This window comes from Microplitis demolitor, chromosome 8, assembly GCF_026212275.2.
Source record: "Microplitis demolitor isolate Queensland-Clemson2020A chromosome 8, iyMicDemo2.1a, whole genome shotgun sequence".
Classification (NCBI taxonomy): Eukaryota; Metazoa; Arthropoda; class Insecta; order Hymenoptera; family Braconidae; genus Microplitis; species Microplitis demolitor.
The window spans coordinates 1,107,890-1,121,409 of NC_068552.1; the positions used below are offsets into that span (position 1 = coordinate 1,107,890).

The 13,520-nt window shown below is 32.0% G+C and overlaps 1 protein-coding gene across 1 annotated transcript; it reads left to right on the plus strand.

Annotated features, from left to right (window-relative positions):
- LOC103575896 (forkhead box protein D3-like) lies at positions 1–1,376 on the plus strand. The gene is made up of 3 exons (XM_008555884.2): positions 1–1,109; positions 1,177–1,291; positions 1,351–1,376. The coding sequence occupies exon 1, from the start codon at positions 1–3 to the stop codon at positions 1,087–1,089; it is 1,089 nt and encodes a 362-aa protein (XP_008554106.2). The 3' UTR covers positions 1,090–1,109; positions 1,177–1,291; positions 1,351–1,376.
- Positions 1,377–13,520: the final 12,144 nt, after the last annotated feature.

A 13,520-nucleotide genomic window follows, 5' to 3' on the forward strand; every position in this document is an offset into this window, starting at 1 on the left:
ATGGTTCTGTCGGGCGCTTCCTGTGATGGAGGTATAGATAGTGATCGAAATTCAAACAGTAGCAGTATGATCGTAGATCCAGTAAGTCTAGATCAGAAAAATTTATCACCTCGCTTGAATAAAAAATTTGATGTTTCGTCTCATTTTGTTGAGATAGCGACAACAACTGTTAAATCCCGCAGTCGAAATATTAAGAAAACATACACGATGATATCAGAAACAGAAAAAACCGAACAGTCGTCATCGTATACAACGGAAAAAATGACTTCGACTCAAATAAAACCACCATATTCATATATTGCTCTCATAACAATGGCAATTCTACAATCTCCCCAAAAAAAACTAACGTTAAGTGGAATTTGTGAGTTCATAATGGCCAGGTTTCCATATTATCATGACAAATTTCCCGCTTGGCAGAATTCTATACGGCATAACTTATCTTTAAATGATTGTTTTATAAAGATACCACGAGAGCCCGGCAACCCGGGTAAAGGAAACTATTGGACACTAGATCCATTAGCTGAAGACATGTTTGATAACGGCAGTTTTTTACGACGCAGAAAACGATATAAAAGACCGCCACCACATTATGTACTTCGGGATCGTGCAATAATGGCGACATTTGCAATTTGTGGAGATCGCACTGGATGCCCAGTAGGTAACCATTCTGGAGGATTTGCTTATCCTGGTGTTTCTCCTACTGCTTATTTAACTCCGCCACATCGGCTTCCAATCCTTGACTTTCCACCATCAACGCTCGAAGCTCTCAAACTAAGTGGGTTTATAGAAACTCCACCACCTCTGTACAAACCTGTTCCAATCGTTGCACCTCATCAACATATTCGTCAGATCGTCAATAACACAACGTCGACTCTTCCAATGGAAATGACAACGATGAAGAGTATCCCCGGACGACTTGCTATATCTGTAACTTCTAGTGCTGTTGATAAGAAGGCTAGTTTCAGCATAGAAGCTCTTATCGGCAAAACAACTGAGTCAGATCAAAGTATAAATGATCTTCTCGACCTTAGTCCTTCTGAACATCGAGAGATAGGAAGTCAAGCATCTGCTTTTTCACCACTTATTTAATCATCTTTGATATTAGAATGGTAAGGTTTTTTCGACTTTTTCTCACTTAATTGAAGAACAGCAACTATTAAGGAATTTGTCTTTTAGAAAGATGATTAGAAGACCATCAATTAGTGTGAGTGTTTATTGAATATAACTTCGTCAATCTAATGAAATTATAGAGTTTATATTCTAACGACAATATAACATTAAAATGAACTAGGTAAGATATATTTAGTGAAAAAACGTACACCAAATAATACTAAAAAATCTTTATTATAGGTGCATTTTTTACATCATTAATAATACACTACTCACGTATGGCACATGTGAAAATATTATTATTATAAAAGACATTACTTTGTTGCAAGTAAGATATTAAAACTTTTTTAAGTCTATAAAACTTGAAAAAATGGACAAACCACCTCTTCAGGCCAATATCTTAAAATAATATCAACAAAGTTATTCATTAGTAGTTAAAATCTGTATTTAAGTTTGAAAAATATTGTTACTGTATTTCGTTATAAAGTCGCGATCATACTAATAGATAAAATAAAGTTCATCCTTATGTTTCTGAAATACATGTCAATAAACATTTTATATGGTAAAATAATGAGTTTATTAAATTCTATATTCGAATATATATTTTAGTTAATATTTGTATCAACTTGCTGTTATAAGAAGGTATGTATTTCTTACCAGAGTAATCAACTGATAGTCATTATTCTCTTCAGCTTTGCTGATAACTCTATTCATTCCATAACGTTACACGGAGAGAAGTAAATGGTATATTCTCCAATGTAACATAGTAATTATTACTATGTAGCATGGTAACGCTAGGCATGCTAGCATGGTAATCATTCCTATGCTAGCACCAGAAAAAAATTTTTCTGCCCTCCGGCCGAAAAGTGGCAACTTTCGGGCCGCTGCCCAGAACGAAGTTGCAACTTTCCGGCTTCATCGAGCAGAAAAATAGTATACGCACCTTGGCCAGTAAAAAGGAAAGCCTCAGACCACATGGTTGTCACAATCACATGTGCTCTGAGACTTTTCTTATTTTACTGGCTTAGGTATGTAATATACTAGCTATTCAGTCGCTTAAATTATTTCTACAAACTTTGTATTGCACTTAGATAGTAAAAAAAAGTACTATTGGCAAGAGGACATTTTAATGAGCAATTCTAACTGAGTCACAAGTTCTTTTATTTAGATTATCATAAATCAAAAGTTGATTGAAAAAATTTTATCTGGGATGTCAGTTGATCTGTTATTGTGTGAGCGCGATTTCTTTTGAAAAACTTAATGAATCACTTGGATTTTTTTTTATTAGCTTCGGATTTTAGATCTACGGAACCCTTATGAACAGCGTGATAGTAAACGGTTACGTTCATTAATAATTAAATGAAAGCCCAAAATTTATGGCTTCAACTAATGACATATCAATCATTTTTTCTTCACAAATACATATAGATATGTGGGACAAGTGTATGCTGGGGGTAAGTGAGCGCAAACCCATTTATTTCGGACTGAAATGCATGGGCTTGCACACACTTACCCCACATGACCATATAGTTTTTTGTGCATTTCGATTGCACACTTATTTTATTTCTTTTCCGTCGAATGTTAACATACAGGGGGTGATTAGTAGCCAAAAATAATATTTAAACTTAGATAACAACTATGCACGACATCTTGCAGAGCATTTAGAAAAAATTGAAGTTAAGAATTCAATGAAATTAGGTTCATTTTTTTTTTTTTTTATTTTATGAAGTATCTCAAATGTGTTTCAACAAGACATTTTGCAATAGTTAAAAATAAAGTGCTCTCTTCCCAAAAACTACTCATGAACACGAATAAAAAAATCTGGTTGATACTGCGGGCCGACGCCGATAAACTTCCCGCTGTTTTCAAATATTTAAGCTTAAAATCATTATTGTGAATTTATTTTTGAGCTTGAAAATACTCTTGAGTATTCTATAAAAAGAAATCAATGAAGCTCACTGCGAATTAGTTAATATACACTGGATAGCTATTATGTGTTTCACTGGTTAAATTAGTGGTATACTTATGTAGCTGGAGAAATGGTGACTATCTACGGATTCGCAGTGGATTCCATTAATTAATTGGTAGATAGTACATTAGTTTGTTTAAGCTCTTCTAGCTCAACATTTAAGTCCTACCTTGAACTGCATAAATTTGACTAGAAAGTTATAAATCTCTCTGAATTAAGTACGTCTCAAAATATTGATGTTAAACCAGAACGTTAACCAGTTCTTAAACAATGATTCTTATAATTCTCAATCAAAACTTACGATAATATCTCAAAACGTAAAATGACGCTCGATAAAGTTATTATTTAATAATGATAACCTAATACCATATTAACAATAATGCAGATATAAAGTAGAGTCCGTACCCTATTCAAATAATACTTTCGTATCGTACCGTGTGATACGGTAGCCTCTAAGCTAGAACACGTTCTGTTTGTTTCGAGCCATCGAAGTCAAACGTCTTTGTCCTCACTCCTGAATTTGCTGTCATATTCTATCAAAAATCTCAATTCAAACTATACTTAATCATTAACCATAACTTTACTCAAAACTCTAATCATATATTGAAACATAACAGAGCTGTCAACAATAACTGGAGGCTCAACTTACCAAGCATAATTTTGAAACCGATTCTGAGTATTTGCTCTCCTGGAACAAATTTCAGTTGGGACCGCAACTTAAAACTAAGTGACCAACGACTTCTTCAACGGTACAAGGGTCATCCTCAAGGGTTATCCTCTAAGGTCTCTCAAATGTAAAAACAATTAGAAATGACCGAATGGCTTCCATAACGACAAAGGTAATAGCGAGACCTCTCGACGTGCTTAGTAAGCTAGGTAATAGAGAGAAGTTCAAGGTAAGTCCAGGTTCAAAGAAACTTCGTAAGCTACATTGCTCCGTACACTTACACACATTAGATGTAATCCATAGACCTTCCCAAGGAACCCAGATTCATATCAGTTCCAAAGAATCCAGGTTCATAACAGCCATATTTGGCTTCCTCGAACATAGCAAACAAGGCCTGCTAGCCATTAACCATTCCTTCCATTGGCTTAAAACTCCACATCGAGGGGGTGACGACATCTCAGTCGTTCCTTCGCGGTCACCACGTCAACCAAAAAGTTAGACCAAATAAGCGTCACTACCGGTTGGGAAATTTTTATTACTTTATTTAGAATGACTTCTGAGCCGAAAATTAGAACTCGAATTCGCAAAATGCATTTTACAACTCGCATTTTACACTTTTTAAAAGTTGTAAGGGGTTATAGTTCTCCTAATTAAAAAAAAAATCATCTTATGCCGCTTTGTCTGTAAATAACTTTCAAACCAAATATCTTAACATATTTCTGTAAAAAGCATCTTCATCCTTGTTTACGAAGCTTTTTATTTTGCTGTTGATCACATCACTTTAACTATCTTCATAATAATTCAATGACTGAAAATTTCGAGAAAAAAAAATCTAATTGAACTCAAAAACAGCGGGAAGCTTTGCAACCTTTCAAGTTTAACAGCAACTTCTGCGAACAATCCCAGATTTTAAGGGATGTGGTATCACAGCAAACAGCTTTGGTACATTCATATATTCCTCAATCAACTATAAAGTCAAATATAATATCAACTTAAGGTTGTCTCGTATCATCATCTAGTTCTGTAGTCGTTAATATGCGCAATTTAAAACAACTAGTTGTCATTCTGTAGTTTTTCCACTTGGATTTTCAACACTTTTCAGTCCTCGTGTAAAACACGCGTTTAAATCTTAATTCTTAAAAAGTTCAACGGGTTTACATCAATATTCAATACTGTGCCCAGAACCATAATTAAGCATACATCATTATAATGCCGTATACGATCACTTATTTTACACTAATCTAACGCTGCTGTTAATTCATCATTCATAATATTTGTTGTCCCACGTATTCATTATGCTCCTCGTAACACAGCTCTCAATTCATTCGAAAAATTAGACTGTAATCCCGGGAAAATGATTTCGTCGCATTATAATCCGCTTCAATATTAGCTATGTAAGGTATTCTGTCTTTTTCTCTGACTAGTTAAAAATTGTATACATTTTCACTGATCATTTGTGCAGCATTCGCATGAGCAATATTGAATCAACCTGACAATGAAATTCAAAATTCTTGTTCTTTAGGTCTATTCAACTGTTTACTGGCACTTTTTTGCAGGAGTTGATGATGGTTGTTTAGTTTTAATAGGAGACCTACTCTATAGTCTTTTTTTTAAGTAAGCAACTGAGCATTTTGCTAAATTACTTTGACGCTTTGTTGTCGATTTAGAAGTGATTATGCCTCTGAGAGCACAAAAATTCAAAAACACCCTTATTAAGGACCGCCTTACATAAAAAAAGAAAATAACTATCGTTGTTATATTTGAGAATTTCTTACGCGTTCAGTTAAGCGCCGCTCCGTGATTAACACTGTTATAACTACAGCATTGCCGCTGCATAACAACTATTACATCTTTTAGTCTTCTATAGGAAAACAAATTTCTTAGAAATCAAGAAATTGCAATCTCACACATGTTATATATAAATCCTTTAAAATTTATTAAATGAGGTTTAAAAACAAGTTTTTATAGTTTCATAATCTAAAATATATTCCTTTTTCTGAATTCATACTTTAGAATTTCTACACAGAAATTAATGAAATTCACGATTTCGACTGTAAGTTTTACTGTTCCTTATAGTACGTAAATAGAAATTGTATTTTACATCTATGGAATTCCTTACAGTTTGTTTTGAATACTTTTGTTGTCTATTTATCTCGATCGGTATAGTAGTGATTTTTTTCTGCCGAGTGGTGGGCTCGAACCGTCAACCTTCGACAGAGAAGGAATATATTCTTTGTGACTTAGTCTACTCGACTACAACCCATATTGAAATTAAGGGTTATTCTTGGTTTTAAGCGATTTATCGACATGCCTAAAACACTGCAGTCAAACTCTAAAAACTACTGAAGCTAAGAATACTTTGTATTTAATTTTTATTTTCCAAGTAAACAATTAAAATCTCTTTATAAAGCAAAAAATATTACAATTTAAGAGAATCGTAATTTCCACAGTTTACACTATAATGATTATTTTCTTTTTTCCGTGTCGGAGAGCATATTTAAAATTTTCTGCTTTAAGCTATACAAAGCCATCAGTAAAAAATAGCTAAAAAATTTAAAAATCTATCGACGATGAGTAGAAAATACAATACTCCTTATTAAATACAAATCAAACTTTATATTTCATCTAATAGAAAGTGTCCTCATTTCTTTATATTAGATATCATACGAAAGTAGCTGACTGTGAAAATCCATTGTTTAGATCAAATGCTTTTACACCACATTAGTGTTATTAAATTGAAATTTACACACTAACTATTTACTAACGCTTAGTAATATAACGTATTTATATAAAAAAGAAATTCTTTGAGCTTATAAACTTTGTTTCTCACTATCTTTATACAATAAACCGAAACAAACACTTTACAGCACGTGACTGTCACGTGGTCAACAAAATATATTACATTCCATGTGCTCATACACTTGACAAACATCTGTAAAGGATGTATGCATACGTCGCACGTGTTAAACCATATTATTTAACAGCTCCTTTGAGAAAAAAAAAAAAAAAAAAAAGATGGCTTCGTGTTTTGGATATCACTTCTTGAAAAGTCAATAATGTTTTCTACAATTATCAATTATATAGCATTGCATGCATATTTTTTGATCGTAAGTGTTTATTCATTCCAATTTTCATATAATTTCATATTTCATGAGGTAAGACCCTAGTACCCGATCAGGGAACTAGCATCCGATCACTCACGTATTTGAACATTTGAATTTACTTAATTTTAATAAATATTGATATACAAATATGTGGAGTGATTGGGTACTAGTTCCTTGATCGGGTACTAAGTCTTTTACCTTATTTTTTAAATAATTTCATTTAGACGAAAATAAGATGAAAAGTGATTACAGTTCAGTGAATAATGTTATACATTTAAATCGAAGTTCATTGATTGTTAGTATTTTACCTAATATTCAAATTATTTATTTTAATTATACAATCATTCTCTATACTATTTTCATTATGGTTACAAGGAAATTTATGACAATACAATTCTCCTGTTTCATTTTGGATTAGCTTCGATTCTCCCATCCGTCAGCCATGTTTATGTGAAAGGCGTGGCAAGCATAGCCCGTTGTCATGACAACTATACCATGTTATTCAGATATCGATTACGACCAAACAGAGGGTCGGTAGATTTCAGTTTGGGAGGGAAAATGTTATCACTGCTTTGTGGCAGCTAAGATAGCAACCCCCATTTTCTCACACTCTCATCGTTTCCCTTGGTTTTATTACCCCTTCCCTTACACTTTTCAGTTGTTGTATAGTATAATAGGGCATGAAAGTTGAGGCTTGTAAATTTTCGTTACGTTGATAAGAATTCATCGTATTTTCCAAGAAACTAAAATCGATTAAATCACTATATTTCCTATCTGAAATTCAATGTTTCTTTAATCATTTACTTGCATCACTACCTTCGTCTTATAAGATAGACAAAAATATTATTCGAATACCGGATAATGTTCTAAATTGTATCATAATCTGTTAATGGTACAACAATTTTTAACAAACGCACACTCAACGAAATTGCGTTATTAATCATAGCTACCAATGAGCAATTGTTGAAATTTTCAAAAGCATCTTAATGCTAGTATTTGTCTAAAATATATTTGAATAAATAGAGCACAAAAAAATGTCCATTTCACATCAACTAATTTCTCGTGGTTGAATTTTAACAAAAAAAATTTAGTTCAATTCACTAAAACAATGATCTCCATAAAGAAGGCATCATACAGAAAAAGTACCAAAAATTTTTAAATATTTTTATTTCCCATAAAGTAGAACCGTATGTTTTATTAACTTTATATTTATTCTTTTGTCGACGATATCTCTTGAACAAATTATCTAATAAGACGTTTTTTGCAAAAATCAAAAGCTCCTATCGATTTCTTGAGCTTATGATTAGATTTTGAAATAGATCGATTCAATAGTTGCCGTAATTTTTGAGAAAAACGAAAGAAAAACGATTTTTTGAATTCTTTCATCGACGATATCTCTCAAATGGATGATCCGATTGTTACGTTTTTGGCGGCAATAGAAAAAGAAGAGATGGAGAGTAAAAAATATAATCTATTTCATTTCTGGAGTTCTTGAGCAATTGTTGATCAAGGTTCTTGCGCAAGTTTATGGCAACATTCTGGCGCAACACTTGCTGCATTGACTCTGACAAGCATTGCAGAATGCTTTGTACAAGATACTTGCTCAAATCTTTTTCAATTTTTAATTAAAAACTTTGAACAACTACACTTGAACAAGGTTTGATATCTTTTGCATCAAGAATTATGTCAAGTACTCTGTTCAAGCAAGTTGCATGAAACCATAGCTACTAGGGTAATTAATTACTCAGGAACTAACAATCATACGAAGAATTAAGGTAAGCATTTAGAAACTTTAAACTATCTGCTATAGGATGTATAATTATCGTTTTTTGATTCTAAAATTGAATACAATCCAAAAAACTTTTTCAAAACATGCTGCAAAAATTACGTTTTGAGAGATATTAGCTTGAAGAAGCTTTAAAAGTAAGTATATTTTAGTTTGATTTTTTGAGCCGTAAAGTATCTCGAAGAAACCCAGAAAAATTCAATATATTTTTATCATCAAGTTCCAAATGATTGGAATTTGATCAAAATTAATAAAAAGACAAAGTTTAATAAATTTTTCGAAGTTTAACTTCTTACGTTAACGATATCTGTCGAGCAAATGATGCAATGTTTTTGGTTAAGGCGGCAGTCGATGCGGATTTTACGATTTTAGAACTGATTATATTTTGAAATCATTCCAAAAAGTATAATAAAAATAATCCGAAAAAAAAACATTTTTTCAAAAACGGCTCAATAAATTAATCAAAAAATTTAATGAGCTCTAGATCTCGATAAAACGCATCCACTTCCGGAAGAACCATCTTAATTAGTTGATTTGTTCGATTGATATCGTTAGCAAAACAATTTCTGACAAGTGTTTTTTGCTAATAAATTAAAAATCGCTGAACTAATTGATTCCCAACTTTGTCCGTGTCAGATACTCAAAAATTGCACCATTGGCAGAATTAATATCAGTAATATCAATATCAGTTGATTAGTTTACAAATATCGGCGACGAAAAAATTAAAAAATAACACTTAAACCTCATTCTTCCCGAATAACTCATTATATAATTTACCATGTTTCAAAAAGTATACAAGCTCTTCGTCCTTATAGTTCCCTCCGATCGCCACATAGCATATTACAAAATCTTAGTTAGTTGAAATAACATAATTAACAAAAAACTTGGAGAGTCAACGTTTCATACATTTTCGTAATATTTCATACAGTATCGCTCTGATCTAATGAAAAAATAACTTAACTCTCCATCTAATTCACTTTTATAGATTTCTGTCTGAAGTTAATTGATTTAATCTAGCACAATAATGAATAAGAATATTAAAAACACCTGTTTATTATATATTTTTGATTTCTCGAATTTAAAAACTTTAATACGATACAACTTTCTTCGAGATCGAAAACGACAACGTACAAAGGGGTAGTATTAAGCTCAAGTAGATTCAAATTTTGTAATTTCTGAAATTTAAAGTTACAAGCGCTTTAATAAAGACTTGAAGAATAAAGCCTTTCACAGTAAAATAAATAAAAATAATTAATGTAGAAGAATAAAAAACGGTACGATGATATTGTTAGAACATAATAACGGCACATGTTAACCTGTTAGGAACTATTAAAGTAGGATATGTACGCTGCGGGTGGTGATAAAACAAGAGTGGTTTGTGTGGGGATTAAATAAAGTGAGCGAAATTGAGAAGAGTTTTTCAAACCGAGGGTACGAATAAAACAATTATAAGCTATGCAAGTGACACACTTGAATAAGCACCCTTCGTTTCTTTCCAACTTGCATGATAGAATATAAAAGAATAAGAGTGTTTGATGGTACTTCAGCACATATCATTTTACCATGTCAATCATTCTCAATGATTTAAAGATTTGATAGTATTATAAAATTCGTGAAAGCTAGCAAAGTTTCTAGATGTTCGAGTAATGAATGATTCAATTTTTATTTCTATATAAGGTTAGAGCACCCCTGAGTCGAAATTTCAGCCCTGTTCTAATCGTATTTCTTTCCAGTGCATTTTAAACACAAATTTGACGATTAAAATAAATCCCTACTCTATAAAAGTAGTACCCGTACGATAGTACCCCGGTTTCGTGATAGCTAGTGGAGCTTTGTCCACTTTTGACTGCTTTACAATGAAACCAGACCTAAAATAATAATAATAATGTTAAAAAATACCTAGCGAGTATTGGTTCGAATCCTACGTAGGCTTTTTGCACGCCTCAAACGCGAAGCGAAGAGGTTATGTTTTATTTGCTCTGAGTGAAGCCATGGTAGGGGAAATAAAATCGACTGAAGCGTTCGAAGTGGTTACTTTCGGAGTTACGGGAGGCTATTATTACTAAAATTGTAATCGAGCACACGTGAAAGTAGGTAATAAGTGGGTAATAAGGCCTAGCTAAAGGAGATTTTGAATAGAATCGAAAATCTTGCATTTAATTATCGAGTAACATTAATCTTTATTTCAATTAGCCATAAAATTTAAAGAAGTAATGGTAATTTTTACCATAAACAAACAAAAAGTATACTTTTACAAAAACCATACACTGTGAAAAATTTACAACAAATTTTACTATGGGTGCATTGTAACACCGGACCATAAGAAAACTGGTATGAAATTTACAAGTGTCCCATAGTAAACGGTATGCGCAGACGACACGATTGGGACCTATGCGCATACGTTTGCTATGGGACACTTGTACATTCTGTACCAGTTTTCTTATGGTCCGGGGTTACAATGCACCCATAGTAAAATTTAATGGAAATTTTTCACAGTGTATGCAAGACCCATCTGCTAGAGTAGCCTTTAGCGGAGGCGATTATTTTAAATATCATTTCTGTCACTTAGGCCTTATTACCCGCGGGTTTATTTTTCATTTTGATTCTTTCCTTAGTATCATTTTTCGACTTTGATATGAATTTCAAACAACTTAACCTAAAATTTTACTGCATTCTTTTTTATTTTTTATCATTGTACTTACTCGTTGTTGATTCGTTTAACTAAAAAACAAAACTGCAATTAATATAGAACTGTCACATATTTTTTATAACTTTGTTTTTTTTTTCTATTATTTATAATATTTATTTATTTTTATGTTCCTTGCTATTGACATATGTATAAAAACATAATCTGACAGCCTTCCGTAGTTCATATTTTGTCTGGCACTGCAGTCAAACTCATAGCGAATAACCGACTTGTCAAGGTCACGCGATTTCCTCACATTAAACTGTATATATTATTTTTATATTACACTTACCTGTTATGAAAATCACATCGATATAAAGAGAGAACACTGACGAATAAGCCTGATTCTTTTTTTAAGTTGTCCGATAAGTATTAATTTTTAAAAAAAATTCAATAAAAAACATTTATCGGACATCCAGTGGTTCAAAAAAAGTCGTGGTACGGATATCTCGAGAACCACTTGACAAAATGACTTTATTTTTTTTTCACAATCTTCAGATTTATGCAGACAAGGTCCTTTACAAAAATCACTATCGTAGTCCTTGTCAATTTTTTATGATAAATGATTACTGTTACAACTGGCAATTTTACATGTCAACAAACATACACTGCAGCCATTTTTATCAAAAATGTTTTCCTTATCTCATTTTTTTTTGTTGACTTTTATTACCGTATATTTACCATGGAAATTTATATGAAAAAACGCGGGTAATTTAAACTTTTTGAAATTTAATTTTTTTACAATTATGACATTAGCGTTTGAGACGTGCATTTTTGGATTTTCCAAATCTTTTTTTTTTTTATTTTATTTCGGATTTAGTATGTGTTTTATGGATGACAAATTTCCCGATGTCTGATGGGCTCGAACCTGGACCAATCCGATTCTGTCCTTGCTGAAATCTACTTGCAATCCTTAGGAAGAATGACTTTTTTAAAATTTTTTTTTTATCTTTTGAGTTTACCCATGGCTCAAAAAGTGACATAAGTTTTTTTGACGTCGAAAAGCTCAAAAACAAAAGTTTTGAAAAAGGATGTTTAACTTGGAGAGGTCAAAAATGTATTCAAAATAATGCTTCAACTGAAAAAAATAAAATTTTTGAAATATGTATTGAATCATGTCCACAAGACCCCACTGGAACTAAAAATAATAAAAAATTTATTTTGAAAAATTTGTCTGGCTTTTGAAATTCTTGATTGGGTACTTATGCACTTACGTTGCATATAAAAGTTTATTAGAGGTCTTTTAAAATATATCATATGATTCTACTTGATCAATAACGTGTCATTTAACGGTTGCTGAAGTACAAAGCTAAATGTCTTATTTGTTGACCGATAGCTACCCAATGGTCGCAATATACCCTCACCTACTTCGTTAAGCTTCAAATCAATAACAACAAATCTGTTAAACGGTTATCCCTAAGGGAAAACCTAAAAACTATTCATTGTTTCCAAGGTTGATGAGCTAACATACTTTATTGTTTTTAATTTGTTAATCTTAGAACACAGACACTGTAGCTTAAAAAACAATTGTTTTTTTGTTTAAAGTTTCGAATGTACCCGATTGAAAGTTAATCAGAAATTGGAAAAAAATAATTATTACTTTCTGATAAAATCCGATCGAGTTCGATTAAAAGAAACTATTTCCAATATTATATGTCTACAAGGGCGATTCAAAAGTCTTTCAAATTTTTTTTCTGATCGTTTCAAATCGTTTCTTTTAATAAGAGAAAGCTTAAAAATGTATTCACAATAATGTTTTTGCGCTTAAAGAGCTAATACGAAAAATTAGATAAATTAATTTAATTATTAGATTTTAGTAATTTATAAAACGGCAGGTGGCTCCCTTACGGATCCGAATTACGGTCATTTCCCGCAATTTATGGTAATTTACAGTCATATGCGGCATTTTTACCGTAAACACCGTAGGTTTTTCCATCGTTGTAGTCTTTTCCCTGCAATACTTCACTTTACGGTAAAATACCGCAGGATTACTGCAATTTTATGATAAATTGACATCCTCATTTCAAATTTACGGTAAAAAAGACTACTTTTGCTCTGAATTACCGTAGTTTTATTATTAAATACCGTATTTTTCCGTAAAATACCGTAATTCTTCCGAATACCGTAAATTAGGGTAAATACCATAATTCGAATCCACCAGGGCTATAATCAAAATTTCGGTTATTGCAAAATAAAGG